This window comes from Coregonus lavaretus (genome assembly GCF_964263955.1).
Source record: "Coregonus lavaretus genome assembly, chromosome: 9".
Classification (NCBI taxonomy): domain Eukaryota; kingdom Metazoa; phylum Chordata; class Actinopteri; order Salmoniformes; family Salmonidae; genus Coregonus; species Coregonus lavaretus.
In genome coordinates, this window is record NC_139996.1 from 16,372,669 (window position 1) to 16,395,295 (window position 22,627).

General features: G+C 43.3%; 1 protein-coding gene across 2 annotated transcripts in view; it reads right to left on the reverse strand.

Moving 5' to 3' along the window:
• Positions 1–22,627, reverse strand: part of LOC311135445 (protein bicaudal D homolog 1-like) — a gene marked incomplete at both ends in the record, with an annotated part of 101,361 nt that overhangs the window by 8,510 nt on the left and 70,224 nt on the right. For both annotated transcript variants that reach the window (XM_084169402.1, XM_084169401.1), the window contains 2 exons: positions 282–434; positions 15,354–15,566. In XM_084169402.1, coding sequence (XP_084025528.1) covers positions 282–434; positions 15,354–15,566 — 366 coding nt within the window. The remainder of the gene's footprint in view (positions 1–281; positions 435–15,353; positions 15,567–22,627) is intronic.

The following is a 22,627-nucleotide window of genomic DNA, read 5'->3' on the forward strand; positions in this document are numbered from 1 at the left end:
GTGTGAGGTGAACAATAAGGTTAATGGCTAACAGACAGGTGTGGCTGGCTGTACTGTGTGTGCAGCAGAGGAGTCTGGTGGGAGGAGCTATAGGAGGATGGGCTCATTGTAATGGCTGGAATGGAATGAATGGAACAGTATCAAACATATGGAAACCACGTTTGACTCCGTTCCATTCATTCCATTCCAGCCATTACAATGAGTCCATCCTCCTATAGCGCCTCCCACCAGCCTCCTCTGATGTGCAGTAAACCATAAACAGTAATGATGTTGATGCTGACCTGGTTCTGTTTGAGGGTGGACACTAGTTTCTGCAGGGTGATGTTCTCCTCCTCCAGCTCAGTGTAGTCCTGTAGGAGTCGCGCCTCTCTGAACTTATACTCCCTGATCTCCTCTCTCATCCTGCTCCGCTGCAGCTCCAGCATCTCATTACTCTGGGAGTAGAAAGGAAAGAGGGATGGAAGGACAGTCAGGTCATAATCTGCAAGCAATTCAACAGATCAATATACTGTATACATAGCCTTCAGAAAGTATTCAAACCCCTTGACTTATTCCACATTTTGTGAAAAGAAGTAAAACATCTTTTTTGCAAATGTATTGAAAATGAAATACAGAAATATATCACAGTCTCAAAGAAAACCATTAGTAACACACTACGCCGTCATGGATTAAAATCCTGCAGCGCACGCAAGGTCCCCCTGCTCAAGCCAGCGCATGTCCAGGCCCATCTGAAGTTTGCCAATGACCATCTGGATGATCCAGGGTAGGAATTTGGAGAAGGTCATGTCGTCTGATGAGACAAAAATAGAGCTTTTTGGTCTAAATTCCACTCGCAGTGTTTGGAGGTAGAAGAAGAATGAGTAAAACCCCAAGAACACCATCCCAATCGTGAACCATGGAGGTGGAAACATCATTCTTTGGGGATGCTTTTCTGCAAAGGGGACAGGACGACTGCACCGTATTGAGGGGAGGATGGATGGGGCCATGTATCGCGAGATCTTGGCCAACAACCTCCTTCCCTCAGTAAGAGCATTGAAGATGGGTCGTGGCTGGGTCTTCCAGCATGACAACGACCCGAAACACACAGCCAGGGCAACTAAGGAGTGGCTCCGTAAGAAGCATCTCAAGGTCCTGGAGTGACCTAGCCAGTCTCCAGACCTGAACCCAATAGAAAATCTTTGGAGGGAGCTGAAAGTCCGTATTGCCCAGCGACAGCCCCGAAACCTGAAGGATCTGGAGAAGGTATGGAGGAGTGGGCCAAAATCCCTGCTGCAGTGTGTGCGAACCTGGTCAAGACCTACAGGAAACGTATGATCTCTGTAATTGCAAACAAAGGTTTCTGTACCAAATATTATGTTCTGCTTTTCTGATTAATCAAATACTTATGTCATGAAATAAAATGCTAATTAATTACTTAAAAATCATACAATGTGATTTTCTGGATTTTTGTTTTAGATTCCGTCTCTCACAGTTGAAGTGTACCTATGATAAAAATTACAGACCTCTTTGTAAGTAGGAACACCTGCAAAATCGGCAGTGTATCAAATACTTGTTCTCCCCACTGTACATCACAGAAGACTGAAATATAACAAAACTGTTTGACATAGAAACACCAGACTTTCGTTGTAAAAAATAATAATATCTTTATTAATTATGAAATTATGAAAAATGTTAATAACATTCCACCCATGAGGCCAAAGAGGGCACTTTTGACAAACAGATCAATAAAAACAACATGGGGCGGCAGGTAGCTTAATGGTTAAGAGCGTTGTACCAGTAACCGAAAGGTTGCTGGTTCTAATCCCAGAGCCGACTAGGTGAAAAATCTGTCGATGTGCCCTTGAGCAAGGCACTTAACCCTAATTGCTCCTGTAAGTCGCTCTGGATAAGAGCGTCTGCTAAATGACTAAAAATGTAAATGTAACATTGTCTGATCCATATAATAGGCCTACGAGAAGGGGAGACACAAATACAATATGACGTCCATCTAACCTGGAGGAGGAAATTATTGTCCAAAAACAAACTTTCAAGTGGCACTGACCCAACAATGATAAAATAGTAAATATGCGCATCCACCGGGGATATGGCCGATGCTCTCCGCTGGTGCCAATATCCTAAGATAGGCTATAGGCCTACTGTTCGCTCAATTAAGTTGAGAATTTTGATAACTAAAAGACAGATTAGAGTTTTTTCATTGTCTTCTCTTTACAGCAATAGCCATTTACTTTCCAAACTATGTTTTCCAGGGATTGTATTTTTAAATATTGTGATACGCCTGGCTGGGCCTCAATACTTTTCACTGATAGTCGCAACTCAACAATCATGTATTTGGTATTTGCTGTGCACGCTGCCCAAATTGCGGGCCCTTCCGACTTTAGGCAATGCGATTTAAAATAATCCACAGTAAAACCTTTTCCAATACGTTAATGATCCTCTGTGGCCAAATCATGCTTTCTGGTGTAGTAGCTTATTTTTTATGATTTGATTTATTTCTGTATAGACAGGAGTAGGCTAATTAGGTTATATAATTTTGGTAATTTCATTAAATTTACTTTAGGGGAAGCTTAGTGTTCTCATCGAACCACATCACATTTTGGAGCATAGGCTATACCACCCGTTTTCGTACATTCTTCATGCCTCTGACATGCGGTAATGATAAAAAGTTGTCTAATATCCTACAGTTTTCATGGCACTTTGTTTTAATTTTTGTGATAGGGTCATGTTTTACTGGTACGGCGTACCCCCACAAATTATTTTGCCGAGACGCGGTAACGGACCGTACCGCCTTACTTTCACCGCTGGCCATAACAAAGGGGTTGAATACTTATTGAATCAAGACATTTCAGTTTTTTTATTTAATTTATAAAAATTGCTAAAAACATAATTCCACTTTGACAATATGTGCTATTGTGTGTAGGCCAGTGACACAAAATCTAAATGTAATCCATTTTAAATTCAGGCTGTAACACAACAAAATGTGGAAAGAGTCAAGGGGTGTGAATACTTTCTGAAGGCACTGTATAATATACTGTATATACATTCACAATGCATGTTTATATAACATATAATAGTTTGCACTGACTATGTACAGTGGGGAAAAAAAGTATTTAGTCAGCCACCAATTGTGCAAGTTCTCCCACTTAAAAAGATGAGAGAGGCCTGTCATTTTCATCATAGGTACACGTCAACTATGACAGACAAAATGAGATTTTTTTTTCCAGAAAATCACATTGTAGGATCTTTTATGAATTTATTTGCAAATTATGGTGGAAAATAAGTATTTGGTCAATAACAAACGTTTCTCAATACTTTGTTATATACCCTTTGTTGGCAATGACACAGGTCAAACGTTTTCTGTAAGTCTTCACAAGGTTTTCACACACTGTTGCTGGTATTTTGGCCCATTCCTCCATGCAGATCTCCTCTAGAGCAGTGATGTTTTGGGGCTGTCGCTGGGCAACACAGACTTTCAACTCCCTCCCAAGATTTTCTATGGGGTTGAGATCTGGAGACTGGCTAGGCCACTCCAGGACCTTGAAATGCTTCTTACGAAGCCACTCCTTCGTTGCCCGGGCGGTGTGTTTGGGATCATTGTCATGCTGAAAGACCCAGCCACGTTTCATCTTCAATGCCCTTGCTGATGGAAGGAGGTTTTCACTCAAAATCTCACGATACATGGCCCCATTCATTCTTTCCTTTACACGGATCAGTCGTCCTGGTCCCTTTGCAGAAAAACAGCCCCAAAGCATGATGTTTCCACCCCCATGCTTCACAGTAGGTATGGTGTTATTTTGATGCAACTCAGCATTCTTTGTCCTCCAAACACGACGAGTTGAGTTTTTACCAAAAAGTTATATTTTGGTTTCATCTGACCATATGACATTCTCCCAATCCTCTTCTGGATCATCCAAATGCACTCTAGCAAACTTCAGACGGGCCTGGACATGTACTGGCTTAAGCAGGGGGACACGTCTGGCACTGCAGGATTTGAGTCCCTGGCGGCGTAGTGTGTTACTGATGGTAGGCTTTGTTACTTTGGTCCCAGCTCTCTGCAGGTCATTCACTAGTTCCCCCCGTGTGGTTCTGGGATTTTTGCTCACCGTTCTTGTGATCATTTTGACCCCACGGGGTGAGATCTTGCGTGGAGCCCCAGATCGAGGGAGATTATCAGTGGTCTTGTATGTCTTCCATTTCCTAATAATTGCTCCCACAATTGATTTCTTCAAACCAAGCTGCTTAACTATTGCATATTCAGTCTTCCCAGCCTGGTGCAGGTCTACAATTTTGTTTCTGGTGTCCTTTGACAGCTCTTTGGTCTTGGCCATAGTGGAGTTTGGAGTGTGACTGTTTGAGGTTGTGGACAGGTGTCTTTTATACTGATAACAAGTTCAAACAGGTGCCATTAATACAGGTAACGAGTGGAGGACAGAGGAGCCTCTTAAAGAAGAAGTTACAGGTCTGTGAGAGCCAGAAATCTTGCTTGTTTGTAGGTGACCAAATACTTATTTTCCACCATAATTTGCAAATAAATTCATTAAAAATCCTACAATGTGAGTTTCTGGATTTTTTTTCTTCTCAATTTGTCTATCATAGTTGACGTGTACCTATGATGTAAATTACAGGCCTCTCTCATCTTTTTAAGTGGGAGAACTTGCACAATTGGTGGCTGACTAAATACTTTTTTTCCCCACTGTAAAGATCATTGGCTGCCAACCTGTCTATACTGGGTAGTTACAATATGATGTAATTATAATAGTTACAGTATGAATGTCTATGTGTCGAAACATGAACTAAAACAGTCTGGCATGTATCAGCACTCGTAGTATGTGAATTAGTGGAACTTTGCTGCATGTTCTGAACCCTCTGGATGCAGTAATAATAACTTTGCTCTGCTGGATCTATAAGTCCAGTCCAGATCCCTGGCCTCTCGCCTCTCTTTAATGCACCAAATGTAATTAGGACACACACACACACACACACACACACACACACACTATCTCCTCTGATGTGATGATGATGAGGCAGTCTAGAGTTCAGTTCAGAGACGGGATCAGACTCTGACACTCTGTGAAACAAATTGGCCCTCCTGAGTAGTAAGCAAAGAGTCAGCACTCTCACTCTCTGCAAGATCATTATTTTGGGCCAATCACAGAGAATGTAGGCAGCAGCCATAGAGATCTGAACATACTGTGGTGGATCAGATTATACACTGCTCAAAAAAATAAAGGGAACACTAAAATAACACATCCTAGATCTGAATGAATGAAATCATCTTATTAAATACTTTTTTCTTTACATAGTTGAATGTGCTGACAACAAAATCACACAAAAATTATCAATGGAAATCAAATTTATCAACCCATGGAGGTCTGGATTTGGAGTCACCCTCAAAGTTAAAGTGGAAAACCACACTACAGGCTGATCCAACTTTGATGTAATGTCCTTAAAACAAGTCAAAATGAGGCTCAGTAGTGTGTGTGGCCTCCACGTGCGTGTATGACTTCCCTACAACGCCTGGGCATGCTCCTGATGAGGTGGCGGATGGTCTCCTGAGGGATCTCCTCCCAGACCTGGACTAAAGCATCCGCCAACTCCTGGATAGTCTGTGGTGCAACGTGGCGTTGGTGGATTGAGCGAGACATGATGTCCCAGATGTGCTCAATTGGATTCAGGTCTGGGGAACGGGCGGGCCAGTCCATAGCATCAATGCCTTCCTCTTGCAGGAACTGCTGACACACTCCAGCCACATGAGGTCTAGCATTGTCTTGCATTAGGAGGAACCCAGGGCCAATCGCACCAGCATATGGTCTCACAAGGGGTCTGAGGATCTCATCTCGGTACCTAATGGATGTCAGGCTACCTCTGGCGAGCACATGGAGGGCTGTGCGGCCCCCCAAAGAAATGCCACCCCACACCATGACTGACCCACCGCCAAACCGGTCATGCTGGAGGATATTGCAGGCAGCAGAACGTTCTCCACGGCGTCTCCAGACTCTGTCAAGTCTGTCACATGTGCTCAGTGTGAACCTGCTTTCATCTGTGAAGAGCACAGGGCGCCAGTGGCGAATTTGCAAATCTTGGTGTTCTCTGGCAAATGCCAAACGTCCTGCACGGTGTTGGGCTGTAAGCACAACCCCCACCTGTGGACGTCGGGCCCTCATACCACCCTCATGGAGTCTGTTTCTGACCGTTTGAGCAGACACATGCACATTTGTGGCCTGCTGGAGGTCATTTTGCAGGGCTCTGGCAGTGCTCCTCCTGCTCCTCCTTGCACAAAGGCGGAGGTAGCAGTCCTGCTGCTGAGGTTGTTGCCCTCCTACGTCCTCCTCCACGTCTCCTGATGTACTGGCCTGTCTCCTGGTAGCACCTCCATGCTCTGGACACTACGCTGACAGACACAGCAAACCTTGCCACAGCTCGCATTGATGTGCCATCCTGGATGAGCTGCACTACCTGAGCCACTTGTGTGGGTTGTAGACTCCGTCTCATGCTACCACTAGAGTGAAAGCACCGCCAGCATTCAAAAGTGACGAAAACATCAGCCAGGAAGCATAGGAACTGAGAAGTGGTCTGTGGTCACCACCTGCAAAACCAGTCCTTTATTGGGGGTGTCTTGCTAATTGCGTATAATTTCCACCTGTTGTCTATTCCATTTGCACAACAGCATGTGAAATTTATTGTCAATCAGTGTTGCTTCCTAAGTGGACAGTTTGATTTCACAGAAGAGTGATTGACTTGGAGTTACATTGTGTTGTTAAAGTGTTCCCTTTATTTTTTTTAGTATTGTATATTAGGTGGGAGAAATCCTGGTAATGTCATAAATCTGGGAAATCGGTTAGAAGGTGGGAAGCTGAGCCTCAGCAGCAAAAGCTCAGCATTGTGATGTTAATCTAAATGTCCAGAAGAAAGAAGAAAAGAACACCACTTCAATTTACACAGCTGTATTATATTTACATTTGATCTCCTCTTCTCATTCCTCAAAACACACACACACACACACACACACACAGCTATGTCTTACTATACCTTTTGGGGACCAACAATTGATTCCCATTCAAAAACCTATTTTCCCTAACCCCTAACCTTTACCCTAACCCTAACCATCACCTTAACCCTAACCTTAACCCCTAACTCCTAAATGTCCTCACTTTTCTGAAATTTAGTTGATTTACTGTTCTTGTGAGGACTTTTGGTAATCACAAGTATAGTAAAACATGTACACACACACAAACAAACACACACACACACACACAATCCTATTTTCTGCAGAGGAGTTGTGAATCCTAAGAGCATTGGATACGGGCGTTATAAATCTGTATGGATTTACAGTACAGCAGCCTCAGAGTCTGGCTTTACTTGGCTGGACACACGTTCTGGTGTATCCTGAAGATTATCCATCGTTTAACATAATTTACACTGAGTCATAACTCAAACAACAGCTAATAGAATTGCCTTACTAAATTCAAATTAGTTTGGGTTGCAGCTAGTACATTGTGTGTGTGTGTGTGTGTGTGTACAGTATGTACAGTGAGGGAAAAAAGTATTTGATCCCCTGCTGATTTTGTACGTTTGCCCACTGACAAAGACATGATCAGTCTATAATTTTAATGGTAGGTTTATTTGAACAGTGAGAGACAGAATAACAACAAAAAAATCCAGAAAAACGCATGTCAAAAATGTTATAAATTTATTTGCATTTTAATGAGGGAAATAAGTATTTGACCCCTCTGCAAAACATGACTTAGTACATGGTGGCAAAACCCTTGTTGGCAATCATAGAGGTCAGACGTTTCTTGTAATTGGCCACCAGGTTTGCACACATCTCAGGAGGGATTTTGTCCCACTCCTCTTTGCAGATCTTCTCCAAGTCATTAAGGTTTCGAGGCTGACGTTTGGCAACTCGAACCTTCAGCTCCCTCCACAGATTTTCTATGGGATTAAGGTCTGGAGACTGGCTAGGCCACTCCAGGACCTTAATGTGCTTCTTCTTGAGCCACTCCTTTGTTGCCTTGGCTGTGTGTTTTGGGTCATTGTCATGCTGGAATACCCATCCACGACCCATTTTCAATGCCCTGGCTGAGGGAAGGAGGTTCTCACCCAAGATTTGACGGTACACGGCCCCGTCCATCGTCCCTTTGATGCGGTGAAGTTGTCCTTTCCCCTTAGCAGAAAAACACCCCCAAAGCATAATGTTTTCACCTCCATGTTTGATGGTGGGGATGGTGTTCTTGGGGTCATAGGCAGCATTCCTCCTCCTCCAAACACGGCGAGTTGAGTTGATGCCAAAGAGCTGGATTTTGGTCTCATCTGACCACAACACTTTCACCCAGTTCTCCTCTGAATAATTCAGATGTTCATTGGCAAACTTAAGACGGGCCTGTATATGTGCTTTCTTGAGCAGGGGGACCTTGCGGGCGCTGCAGGATTTCAGTCCTTCACGGCGTAGTGTGTTACCCATTGTTTTATTGAGGGAGATTGACAGTTCTTTTGTGTTTCTTCCATTTGCGAATAATCTGTTGTCACCTTCTCACCAAGCTGCTTGGCGATGGTTTTGTAGCCCATTCCAGCCTTGTGTAGGTCTACAATCTTGTCCCTGACATCCTTGGAGAGCTCTTTGGTCTTGGCCATGGTGGAGAGTTTGGAATCTGATTGATTGATTGCTTCTGTGGACAGGTGTCTTTTATACAGGTAACAAATTGAGATTAGGAGCACTCCCTTTAAGAGTGTGTTCCTAATCTCAGCTCGTTACCTGTATAAAACACACCTGGGAGCCAGAAATCTTTCTGATTGAGAGGGGGTCAAATACTTATTTCCCTCATTAAAATGCAAATCAATTTATAACATTTTTGACAGGCGTTTTTCTGGATTATTTTGTTGTTATTCTGTCTCTCACTGTTCAAATAAACCTACCATTAAAATTATAGACTGATCATTTCTTTGTCAGTGGGCAAACTTACAAAATCAGCAGGGGATCAAATCCTTTTTTCCCTCACTGTATGGGCATGTGGGTACACACCTGCACGTGTGTGTGTCTGTTAGCCTATATTTACCCCATAAATGATGAATAGATTTCAGTCCTCCATAGCCCCTCATACAGTATCTATCCAGGGCTTCTTCATTCCTCTCTCCTCAGTAAAGTTGCTAAGTGGCTCCTAGCCTGCCCTACACAGAAGTGCAGACTCTGGGTCCTAGACATGGGGTGACCAGTGGGGCCCTGGCCAGAGCTTCAACAGGAGCAGAGACTAGTGATGGGGAAAATGTTTTATACAGTTATGTTTGGACGATATTATATCGATATTTGACTCCAAGTATCAAAAAGTTGGCTGTACTTGCACCAAAACGTAGTTTTAAATAGTGAGCCAACATGTTTTCAGCACTTTAATTTCCATGACTGATCAAAACTAATTTTCTCATGCTCTCTCTTGTCTCTCTGCAGCAGACATATGGTGAGCAATATGTTTGGAACATCGAATCGCAATAAAATCCCAGTATTGAATCGCAATACATATAGAATTGTGAAAATTGTGGTAATCGTAATACATATCGTATCGGCACCTAAGTATCGTGATAATATCGTATTGTGAGGTCCCTGGAAATTCCCAGCCCTAGCAGAGACAGATGGTCTTGGGACAGACATGGACCCTCTGTCAGAGTGGTGTGTGTAGATGAGTGGAAGGAATCAAGCGCAGGAACCAGGATGACTTCAACCGTCTTTTTAGTAACGTTCAAACACGTGAACAAAATAGTCGCAAACCCAACCGGGTGGCGCAAAACAATTACGCACAAACACAGTGCGAAATACACAAGAAAAGCGCACGCAGTGCGAACTCTCGGGACAAGCAACAACGAGAGAAATGTAACCATACAGAGGCAGTCTGACAATAAACAATCACGCATAACACCTGACCCAAACAAACGAAACTAAATAGGGAACATCATCAAACACAAACAAGGGACAGGTGTTACAAAGAGACAAAACCAAACGAACAAGAAACATAGAACGGTGGCAGCTAGTACTCCGGAGACGACGACCGCCGAAGCCTGCCCGAACAAGGAAGAGGAGCAGCCTCGGCCGAAACCGTGACACCCTCCAGTACCTGACTGACCACATCTTCAGTCACCGGAGGAACAGCAGGGCTCAGGGAAACAGACTGAGAAATGGAAGGTAAATTTAATGTACAGTCAGTTGTACATGCTGCTGTTTCTGTATTCAAGCCTGTAGCAGCATTTTTTTTTACACTTAATCTCCACGTCATGACACACTGTACAGCATTATACTTGAAAGCACAGCGTTGCTGCACGTCCTTATGCAGCATTACCCCTACACCTATATTCCAATATGGACCATAGGCAAAACACAAACAGCTAATAAACAAACTCTTAATCCGTGACATTTTTGATTAACTGTATGTGACCACTGTGGTAATGGGTGGTGTTGTTTCATTCCATATTCCCCACAAAGCATCAGGACTGAGCTGTCCATGAAATCCAGGGGATTACAGGCCAATGATTACTGGCTCAACACCACCACAGGATCAGGGCAGGGCCAGTGCACCACCAAACACTCCCACTTTGGGAAAGGCCAATACTGTAGCCCTGTGTCTCATTCTACATCAGGGCCAGGATTAATTTAAACAATGCTGGTTAACAACTAGCAGCAGGCCAGAGCCTCTTTGAATTACAAACAGTAAAATACACAGAACCTACTATTAACTTAGTTTCTATCCTTTTGTCTCAAAACCTACATACAGTGAGGGAAAAAAGTATTTGATCCCCTGCTGATTTTGTACATTTGCCCACTGACAAAGACATGATCAGTCTATAATTTTAATGGTAGGTTTATTTGAACAGTGAGAGACAGAATAACAACAAAAAAATCCAGAAAAACGCATGTCAAAAATGTTAAAAATTGATTTGCATTTTAATGAGGGAAATAAGTATTTGACCCCTCTGCAAAACATTACTTAGTACTTGGTGGCAAAACCCTTGTTGGCAATCACAGAGGTCAGACGTTTCTTGTAGTTGGCCACCAGGTTTGCACACATCTCAGGAGGGATTTTGTCCCACTCCTCTTTGCAGATCTTCTCCAAGTCATTAAGGTTTTGAGGCTAACGTTTGGCAACTCGAACATTCAGCTCCCTACACAGATTTTCTATGGGATTAAGGTCTGGAGACTGGCTAGGCCACTCCAGGACCTTAATGTGCTTCTTCTTGAGCCACTCTTTTGTTGCCTTGGCCGTGTGTTTTGGGTCATTGTCATGCTGGAATACCCATCCACAACCCATTTTCAATGCCCTGGCTGAGGGAAGGAGGTTCTCACCCAAGATTTGACGGTACATGGCCCCGTCCATCGTCCTTTTGATGTGGTGAAGATGTCCTGTCCCCTTAGCAGAAAAACACCCCCAAAGCATAACGTTTCCACCTCCATGTTTGACGGTGGGGATGGTGTTCTTGGGGTCATAGGCAGCATTCCTCCTCCTCCAAACACGGCGAGTTGAGTTGATGCCAAAGAGCTGGATTTTGGTCTCATCTGACCACAACACTTTCACCCAGTTCTCCTCTGAATCATTCAGATGTTCATTGGCAAACTTCAGACGGGCCTGTATATGTGCTTTCTTGAGCAGGGGGACCTTGCGGGCGCTGCAGGATTTCAGAGTTCCACGGCGTAGTGTGTTACCAATTGTTTTCTTGGTGACTATGGTCCCAGCTGCCTTGAGATCATTGACAAGATCCTCCCGTGTAGTTCTGGGCTGATTCCTCACCGTTCTCATGATCATTTAACTCCTTGAGTTGAGATCTTGCATGGAGCCCTAGGCCGAGGGAGATTGACAGTTATTTTGTGTTTCTTCCATTTGCGAATAATTGCACCAACTGTTGTCACCTTCTCACCAAGCTGCTTGGCGATGGTCTTGTAGCCCATTCCAGCCTTGTGTAGGTCTACAATCTTGTCCCTGACATCCTTGGAGAGCTCTTTGGTCTTGGCCATGGTGGAGAGTTTGGAATCTGATTGATTGATTGCTTCTGTGGACAGGTGTCTTTTATACAGGTAACAAGCTGAGATTAGGAGCACTCCTTTAAGAGAGTGCTCCTAATCTCAGCTCGTTCCCTGTATAAAAGACACCTGGGAGACAGAAATCTTTCTGATTGAGAGGGGGTCAAATACTTATTTCCCTCATTAAAATGCAAATCAATTTATAACATTTTTGACATGCATTTTTCTGGATTTCTTTGTTGTTATTCTGTCTCTCACTGTTCAAATAAACCTACCATTAAAATTATAGACTGATCATTTCTTTGTCAGTGGGCAAACATACAAAATCAGCAGGGGATCAAATACTTTTTTCCCTCACTGTAAACACTTCTTCACTACATTCCTTAGATTTTCCGAGATACAAATTTAGGATCTTAATTAGGCCTATATAAAATATACCTTGCAGAAACAGGATAAAAAAAAAAGAGTGATCAAATTAAGATCTTACATCTTTAGAATCTGTTTGGGATCCATATTAAACCAGTTGATTAGATCCAGTTAGAGACAAATGAAACCCCTTGTGTGGCTGCAGCACATTAAAAATAGACTTTCTTCTAATTAATATGCACCACACAGGCAAAGGAGACCCACACAGCAAAGCAACAGGCTAATCAGCAGATCATCAAAGAGCCAAAGGCCACCCAGGTCACGAAGCAAACAGGTAACAGGTGCACATGAAAGAGGTGCACGTGAGAAGTGGCTGAGACATTTTACTAGGCTGATTCAATTAGGCCTAGTAAAGATATCACAAACAGGCAACTAGATTCAGCCGCGGGCTGATTTTTGTCGAAGCGGATGGTCGGAGGGCCGAAACATATTTATAATAATTTGTACACTGCAAATTGACCACAACTAAGCCCAAAAAGAGATTGTTATTTTCAAAAACAATCATTTCATACCATGATTACATTGAGACACGATCACGTCTTTTTTTTTTTTTTTCCTAAATCCTTTTTTTTTTTTTTGCTGAATTCCTGGTGATTTTAGTCATTTTAGACCCCTAAATAAAATTAAAATAATACAAATAAAGAAAATATTTTTGCCAAAAACTTTGGGGTCGTCTGTTGCCGACCCGTTTTAGACTTTGTTACTTGGTTACATTATTTATAATCTTAAACATCCAAAACTAATTATATTGATATTTTACAAAAATTGGATTCACAATAACTGAACTCACATTTTTGGAATGCTTGGAATGACAAGTGAAGCGGACACAAACAGTGACTGTGCGACCACAGCGGTTCCTGCCAACAGCGTGTGAAGCAGCTAATCTAACTAGTGAATGAACTGCTGGCCCCCCCGGGCTCGGAGGGCACAGATTGTCCTGCACTGTGTGATGAGAGAGCAGCCTGGCTCACTCAGGGATGCACATGTGCCGAGCTCAGGGCATTTTTCTTATTCCCTAGCTTAGCACCGGATTTGCCCTCCACAATGGGGTCGTGTCCGCAGCAGCGTCTGACCCTGGCCTGAACCCCTCTGCCTCTGCTGACACACACATGTACGTAGCCCCCCCACAAACACAGGCATGTATGCTTGCACACACACACACACACACACACTCCATGCACATTCCACACAGTTACTCTCTGCATGACCCCTATCCGCCCTTTAGAGTGACCCTGTGACCGCTACAGTACCTCACATAGAGTTTGACACAAACAGCAACAAAACAGCAGCTCCCTATCAGCAGGGTAGCAAGATGCACCTCATGTTAATCTACAAATAAAATCTTAATGTGTGACATTACACTAGCCTGTAGGCTAAATTGTGTACAGAACCTCACATTGTGGATTCACAGTAGCCTACACAGTAAAACATGTAAAAGGGCCAATGGCATGACGTGTAAATGTTGACTTCATGTTTACAAATTTTACATAATGTAACTTTGCCCTTTCTCTTTTATATGAGTCCTAAAAGAGTTAATGGTGAAATGTGAAGAAAAAAAAGTGTTACTTTTGGTGCTCTGAAGTAAAAAAAATGTGGGATTAGGAGCAACCGTCCGAAGGCAAAGGTAATGTAGATAAATGTTAATAAAACATCTTAAATCATAATAAACCTGGCAAAAGATTATTCTGGCATGATTTTGTAAGGGTGTATACCACTATACTGCTATATGGGTAAGATAGTTTATGCAGAAAGGTTTTAAATACTTTAAATACTTTTGTCTGGAAAAATGTCCTTCATGATTATCGTTTGGTGCAACTGACAAAAGTCACAATTTTGGATCAAATCACATGATGATACTCATGTGACAGGATGTGACATCATGAAGATGCCTGTGAGAGACCCTCAATCATCATTCGGTCCAACCGCTAAAAAACAATAAAAAATGTGAATTATTGGACAACCTTACATTTTATTTGAATACTTAAGATACACACTTGAGGTCAAAGTCAAGTTTTCACATGGGTGCACAAGCAGTCGCCTGTAAAGCATGTTTATGTGAGAAAAGTCATACGTACAACCAGTGTTTTTAATGTAGCTCAATTGGTAGAGCATGGCGCTTGTAACGCCAGGGTAGTGAGTTCGATCCCCGGGACCACCCATACGTAAAAATGTATGCGCACATGACTGTAAGTCACTTTGGATAAAAGCATCTGCTAAATGGCATAATATTATTATTATTATTATTAAAAAACAATGACATTATTTTATTGTCTAAAAAATCCAGAGAGAAGCTCAGCCGATAACAGAAATGTTTTTGTTCAATTTCATATGGTTTTCATTTCCCTAACATAAGTTGTAGTTAACAGTCATTCAAAATGAGGGGTTGCCCAGTGAAATGTGAAAAAAAATGTGTGTGTAACTTCTAACCTCATAGATGTTGAATATTTTAGACTAATTGTATATCACGTACAATATTAATTAATATGCCTTGTTTAACTGATTGTTTAACTGATTTTTGTACTTATATTTGTGGTGTGGTTTTCATTTAAGCCCTTTTGGGCTTTTAACCTTACCTGCACACAGTTTTTACCAGTTTTTTTTATCTGTACTGTTTTGTCTTACACTTCTTTTTTTTTTACATTCATGGTTGCACCGAATGACTAAATGTAACAATCTTATAACAATCATATTTTTAACAATTATGTATTGCAACAAACCTTGAAACTGCATATGTAACACTCTAAGGGGAACATCAAAAGTGTAATAGAGTTTTAGCTGTAGTATGGTTTTTGTATCAAAAGTGAAAAAATTTAATTCTGTTGACATTTCTTTCTCTCACCTTTGACCCAAATACCGTCCTACAGCTCAAACTGTATTACAGCATGACACTAGTCTGAGGTGTGAGTGAGTGACATCAGTGGACAAAAGTCTCTACCTCTTTGTGCTCCTGAAGCACGGCGTTGAGCCTTTCGCTCTCGTTGGATGCGTTGGACGCCACCGAGCGGCTCAGCTTCAGATCCGTCTGCAGCTCCAACAGCCGGCCCATGTAGAAGGCTTCCTTAGACGCCGACTCCTGCAGCAGCGACTCCTCATTGCTCTCGCCATCCTCCGCCACCTTACGCTGATTGGAGTAGGCCTGGCCAAACGCCTGGGGAGGCAGAGAGGGAGTAGATTAGAATATGATACAGTAGTTTGTCTGTTTGGTTAGAAAGGAATTTGTCTTCAAGAGGAGGAGAGTTAGCTGCGGTGCAGCGTCCGTAGATAGAAAGCTATTTTTGGGGTTAAGTGTCTTGATCAAGGGCACAACGGTAGAGGTAGATGATCTGACACCAGCATCCCTGAAGTAGCCATTTCAGTCCATGGATATGGTTGTGGAGGAGACTATGTCCCCTGTGGCCACCAGGGACCTTCTTATCACCCATAAAGCTCCAAGGTTGTCCCTCCCCGCCTCAAGGGTTTTGTGCGGTGATATTTCAGCCCCTGTCTCTGATCGATAGACACTGTGTTGCCATTTTCCTGACACAGGTTTTCACACAGTGCTTTGAGCTGACTTGTCATGACAAAGGAATCCTGGCTTGATGCTTGATTGAGGGAATGACAGCAGTGATCAACAACAGCCAATGACCCCTGGATACCAGCCATGTTGGAAAGGTGGATCCTGTTCACACTTGTAACGGCTACCTCTACAGCACCAGGGTTGTATTCATTATGCACCAAACGGAAGGAAACAGACTGAAACAGGATTACCTGGACAAAAATATGAACACAAAGTGTAAAGTGTTGATCCCATGTTTCGTGAGCTGAAATAAAAAATCACATACATTTTCCATACGAATAAAAAGCTTATTTCTCTCAAATTGTGTGCACAAATGTCTTTACATCCCTGTTAGTGAGCATTTCTCCTTTGTCAATATAATCCATCCACCTGACAGGTGTGGCATATCAAGAAGCTGATTAAACAGCATGATTATTACACAGGTGCACCTTGTGCTGGGGACAATAAAAGGCCACTCTAAAATGTGTAGTTTTGTCACACAACACAATGCCACAGATGTCTCAAGTTTTGAGGGAGCGTGCAATTGGCATGCTGACTGCAGGAATGTCCACCAGAGCTGTTCCCAGAGAATTTAATGTTAATTTCTCTACCATAATCTGCCTCTAACATCATTTAAAAGAATTTGGCAACCGGCCTCACAACCGCAGACCACGTGTAACCACGCCTGCCCTCCACATCCGGCTTCTTCACCTGCGGGATTGTCTGAGGGCGGGTGTGGGGGTGCTTCTGAGGGCGGGTGGAGGAGTATTTCTGTTTGTAATAAAGCCCTTTTGTGGGGGAAAACACATTCGGATTGACTGCGCCTGCCCACCCAGCCCAGTCATGTGAAGTCCATAGATTAAGGTCTAATACATTTATTTCAATTGACAGATTTCCTTATATGAACTGTAACTCAGTAAAATCTTAGAAATTGTTGCATGTTGCGTTTATATTTTTGTTCAGTATAAAAAGGTTATATGTAATGCCAGGTCAAGTGCAGAAGATTAGAGTATGAAAATAAATCAGAATGTACTTGGTTGTCTACTGTTACTATACATCACAGGCTCCATGTCCCATGGGTATAAAAAAAAGTCAGAACATTCCTGTGATGGGAGTTATCAAATCAAATCAAATTTTATTGGCCACATGCGCCGAATACAACAGGTGCAGACATTACAGTGAAATGCTTACTTACAGCCCTTAACCAACAGTGCATTTATTTTAAATAAAAAAGTAGAAAAAAACAACAAAAAAGTGTTGAGAAAAAAAGAGCATAAGAAAAATAAAATAACAGTAGGGAGGCTATATATACAGGGGGGTACCGGTGCAGAGTCAATGTGCGGGGGCACCGGCTAGTTGAGGTAGTTGAAGTAATATGTACATGTGGGTAGAGTTAAAGTGACTATGCATAAACAATTAACAGAGTAGCAGCAGCGTAAAAAGATGGGGTGGGGGGTGGGGGGTGGGGGGTGGGGGGTGGGGGGCAGTGCAAATAGTCTGGCCATGATTAGCTGTTCAGGAGTCTTATGGCTTGGGGGTAGAAGCTGTTGAGAAGTCTTTTGGACCTAGACTTGGCACTCCGGTACCGCTTGCCGTGCGGTAGCAGAGAGAACAGTCTATGACTAGGGTGGCTGGAGTCTTTGACAATTTTGAGGGCCTTCCTCTGACACCGCCTGGTATAGAGGTCCTGGATGGCAGGAAGCTTGGCCCCAGTGATGTACTGGGCAGTACGCACTACCCTTTGTAGTGCCTTGCGGTCGGAGGCCAAGCAGTTGCGATACCAGGCGGTGATGCAACCAGTCAGGATGCTCTCGATGGTGCAGCTGTATAATTTTTTGAGGATCTGAGGACCCATGCCAAATCTTTTCAGTCTCCTGAGGGGGAATAGGCTTTGTCGTGCCCTCTTCACGACTGTCTTGGTGTGTTTGGACCATGATAGTTTGTTGGTGATGTGGACACCAAGGAACTTGAAGCTCTCAACCTGTTCCACTACAGCCCCGTCGATGAGAATGGGGGCGTGCTCAGTCCTCTTTTTTTTCCTGTAGTCCACAATCATCTCCTTTGTCTTGGTCACGTTGAGGGAGAGGTTGTTATCCTGGCACCACACGGCCAAGTCTCTGACCTCCTCCCTATAGGCTGTCTCATCGTTGTCGGTGATCAGGCCTACCACTGTTGTGTCGTCGGCAAACTTAATGATGGTGTTGGAGTCGTGCCTGGCCATGCAGTCATGGGTGAACAGGGAGTACAGGAGGGGACTGAGCACGCAACCCTGAGGGGCCCCCGTGTTGAGGATCAGATGTGGCAGATGTGTTGTTACCTACCCTTACCACCTGGGGGAGGCCCGTCAGGAAGTCCAGGATCCAGTTGCAGAGGGAGGTGTTTAGTCCCAGGATCCTTAGCTTAGTGATGAGCTTTGAGGGCACTATGGTGTTGAATGCTGAGCTGTAGTCAATGAATAGCATTCTCAAGTAGGTGTTCCTCTTGTCCAGGTGGGAAAGGGCAGTGTGTAGTGCAATAGAGATTGCATCATCTGTGGATCTGTTGGGGCGGTATGGAAATTGGAGTGGGTCTAGGGTTTCTGGGATAATGGTGTTGATGTGAGCCATGACCAGCCTTTCAAAGCACTTCATGGCTACAGACGTCAGTGCTACGGGTCGGTAGTCATTTAGGCAGGTTATCCTAGTGTCCTTGGGCACGGGGACTATGGTGGTCTGCTTAAAACATGTTGGTATTACAGACTCAGTCAGGGACATGTTGAAAATGTCAGTGAAGACACTTGCCAGTTGGTCAGCACATGCTCGGAGTACACGTCCTGGTAATCCGTCTGGCCCTGCGGCCTTGTGAATGTTGACCTGCTTAAAAGTCTTACTCACATCGGCTACGGAGAGCGTGATCACATAGTCATCCGGAACAGCTGGTGCTCTCATGCATGCTTCAGTGTTGCTTGCCTCGAAGCGAGCATAGAAGTGGTTTAGCTCGTCTGGAAGTCTTGTGTCACTGGGCAGCTCGCGGCTGTGCTTCCCTTTGTAGTCTGTAATAGTTTTCAAGCCCTGCCACATCCGACGAGCGTCAGAGCCGGTGTAGTACGATTCAATCTTAGTCCTGTATTGACTCTTTGCCTGTTTGATGGTTCGTCGGAGGGCATAGCGGGATTTCTTATAAGCGTCCGGGTTAGAGTCCCGCTCCTTGAAAGCGGCAGCTCTACCCTTTAGCTCAGTGCGGATGTTTCCTGTAATCCATGGCTTCTGGTTGGGGTATGTACGTACGGTCACTGTGGGGACAACATCATCGATGCACTTATTGATGAAGCCAGTGACTGATGTGGTATACTCCTCTATGCTATCTGAAGAATCCCGGAACATGTTCCAGTCTGTGCTAGCAAAACAGTCCTGTAGCTTAGCATCTGCGTCATCTGACCACTTTTTTATTAACCGAGTCACTGGTGCTTCCTGCTTTAGTTTTTGCTTATAAGCAGGAATCAGGAGGATAGAGTTATGGTCAGATTTGCCAAATGGAGGGCGAGGGAGAGCTTTGTATGCGTCTCTGTGTGTGGAGTAAAGGTGGTCTAGAGTTTTTTTTCCTCTGGTTGCACATTTAACATGCTGGTAGAAATGAGGTAGAACGGATTTAAGTTTCCCTGCATTAAAGTCCCCGGCCACTAGGAGCGCTGCCTCTGGATGAGCGTTTTCCTGTTGACTTATGGCCTTATACAGCTCATTCAGTGCAATCTTAATGCCAGCATTGGTTTGTGGTGGTAAATAGACAGCTATGAAAAATATAGATGAAAACTCTCTTGGTAAATAGTGTGGTCTACAGCTTATCATAAGATACTCTACCTCAGGCGAGCAAAACCTTGAGACTTCCTTAGAATTTGATTTTGTGCACCAGCTGTTGTTTACAAATATACACAGACCGCCACCCCTTGTCTTACCGGAGTCAGCCGTTCTATCCTGCCGATGTAGCGTATAGCCCGCTAGCTGTATGTTGTCCATGTCGTCGTTCAGCCACGACTCGGTGAAACATTATTATTATTATTATTATTTATTTTTTTGTCATTTAGCAGACGCTCTTATCCAGAGCGACTTACATGAGCAATTAGGGTTAAGTGCCTTGCTCAAGGGCACATCGACAGATTTTTCACCTAGTCGGCTCGGGGATTAGAACCAGCGACCTTTCGGTTACTGGCACAACGCTCTTAACCACTAAGCTACATAAGATATTACAGTTTTTAATTTCCCGTTGGTAGGATAACCGTAATCTTAGGTCATCCAATTTATTCTCAAATGATTGAAGATTGGCTAATAGGATTGATGGGAGAGGCAGTTTACTCGCTCGCCGTCGGATCCTTACAAGGCACCCCGACCTACGTCCACGATATCTCTGTCTCTTCCTCATGCGAATGACGGGGATTTGGGCCTTATCAGGTGTCTGTAGGATATCCTTTGCCGCCGCCTCGTTGAAGAAAAAATCTTCGTCCAATACGAGGTGAGTAATCGCTGTCCTGATATCCAGAAGCTCTTTTTGGTTATAAGAGATGATGGCAGAAACATTATGTACAAAATAAATTACAAATAACGCGGAAAAACACACATAATAGTACAATTGGTTAGAGGGCTGTAAAACGGCAGCCATCTTCTCCGGCGCCATTTCTGTGACAAGAGGCTTCTTGTCACAGAAAGGAATCAATTTAGGTCAGGGGTGTCAAACTCATTCCATGGAGGGCCTAGTGCAGGGGTGTCAAACTCATTTTAGCTCAGGGGCCAGATGGAGGAAAATCTATTCCCAAGTGGGCCGGACCGGTAAAATCATGGTATATATAACTTAAAAACAACAACTTCAGATTGTTTTCTTTGTTTTAATACGATCAACATAAAACATAAAGCTGGAGCCTGAGGACAGTGTGTCCAAAATAGTACAAGCACAACATCACTATTAATCATAAAACACCTCAAGTTTATTTGAAAATTCTAAAGAAAAAGAACACACAAACACACAATGCCTCAGTGATTCATAGATAACAGAACTATATCAGGGTGTCATTTCTCAGGCAGAAATTTTGATAAAAATAATGAAATCCTGTTCCCCAAACAAGTGCAAGAACCACAGAGTCATTGGACACTGTGTTAACAAACCTCCAAACGAGCTTCAATGCCATACAACACTCCTTCAGTAGCCTCCAACTGCTCTTAAACACTAGTAAAACTAAATGCATGCTCTTCAATCGAACGCTGCTGGCACCCGCCCACCCGACTAGAATCACTACTCTCGACGGGTCTGACCTAGAGTATGTGGACAACTACAAATACCTAGGTGTCTGGTTAGACTGTAAACTCTCCTTCCAGACTCACATTAAGAATCTCCAATCCAAAGTTAAATCTAGAATCGGTTTCCTATTTCGCAACAAAGCCTCCTTCACTCATGCTGCCAAACATGCCCTCGTAAAACTGACTATCCTACCGATCCTTGACTTCGGCGATGTCATTTACAAAATAGCCTCCAACACTCTACTCAGCAAATTGGATGTAGTCTATCACAGTGCCATCCTTTTTGTCTCCAAAGCCCCATATACTACCCACCACTGTGACCTGTACGCTCTTGTTGGCTGGTCCTCACTACATATTCGTCGCCAAACCCACTGGCTCCAGGCCATCTATAAATCACTGCTAGGCAAATCCCCGCCTTATCTTAGCTCATTGGTCACCATAGCAACACCCACCCGTAGTACGCGCTCCAGCAGGTATATCTCACTGGTCATCCCCAAAGCCAACACCTCCTTTGGCCGCCATTCCTTCCAGTTCTCTGCTGCCAATGACTGGAACAAATTGCAAAAATCTCTGAAGCTGGAGACACTTATCTCCCTCACTAACTTTAAGCATCAGTTGTCAGAGCACCTTACCGATCACTGCACCTGTACACAGCCCATCTGAAATTAGCCCGCCCAACTACCTCATCCATATATTGTTATTTATTTTGCTCATTTGCACCCCAGTATCTCTATTTGCACATCATCTCTTGCACATCTATCATTCCAGTGTTAATACTAATTGTAATTATTTTGCACTATAGCCTATTTATTGCCTTACCTCCATAACTTGCTACATTTGCACACACTGTATATATATTTTCTGTTGTATTTTTGACTTTGTTTTGTTTTACCCCATATGTAACTCTGTGTTGTTGTTTTTATCGCACTGCTTTGCTTTATCTTGGCCAGGTCGCAGTTGTAAATGAGAACTTGTTCTCAACTGGCTTACCTGGTTAAATAAAGGTGAAGAAAATTAAAATAATAAAGAGTCAAGAATAAGTTAAATATACAAATAAAATAAAATCAATTAAAAACAATAGCACATCAACATAAAAACATATAAACATAAAGCTGGAGCCTGAGGACAGTGTGTCCAAAAGCACAACATCACTGTTAATCATAAAACACCTCAAGTTATTTGAAAGTTCTGAGGACAAAGAACACACAAACACACAATGCCTCAGTGATTCACAGAAGTATATCACAGATCACAGAACTATATCAGGGTGTCTCATGCAGCACTTTAAGTGGGGTTGCATAGTTTATTTGACTCCTGATACCTGGCATCTTTTAGCTTTCACCAGCGCATCAATATCAGGTGTCACATCCTGAGTGGCAGCCAACTTCAGGATGTGATTCAAGTGCTTGT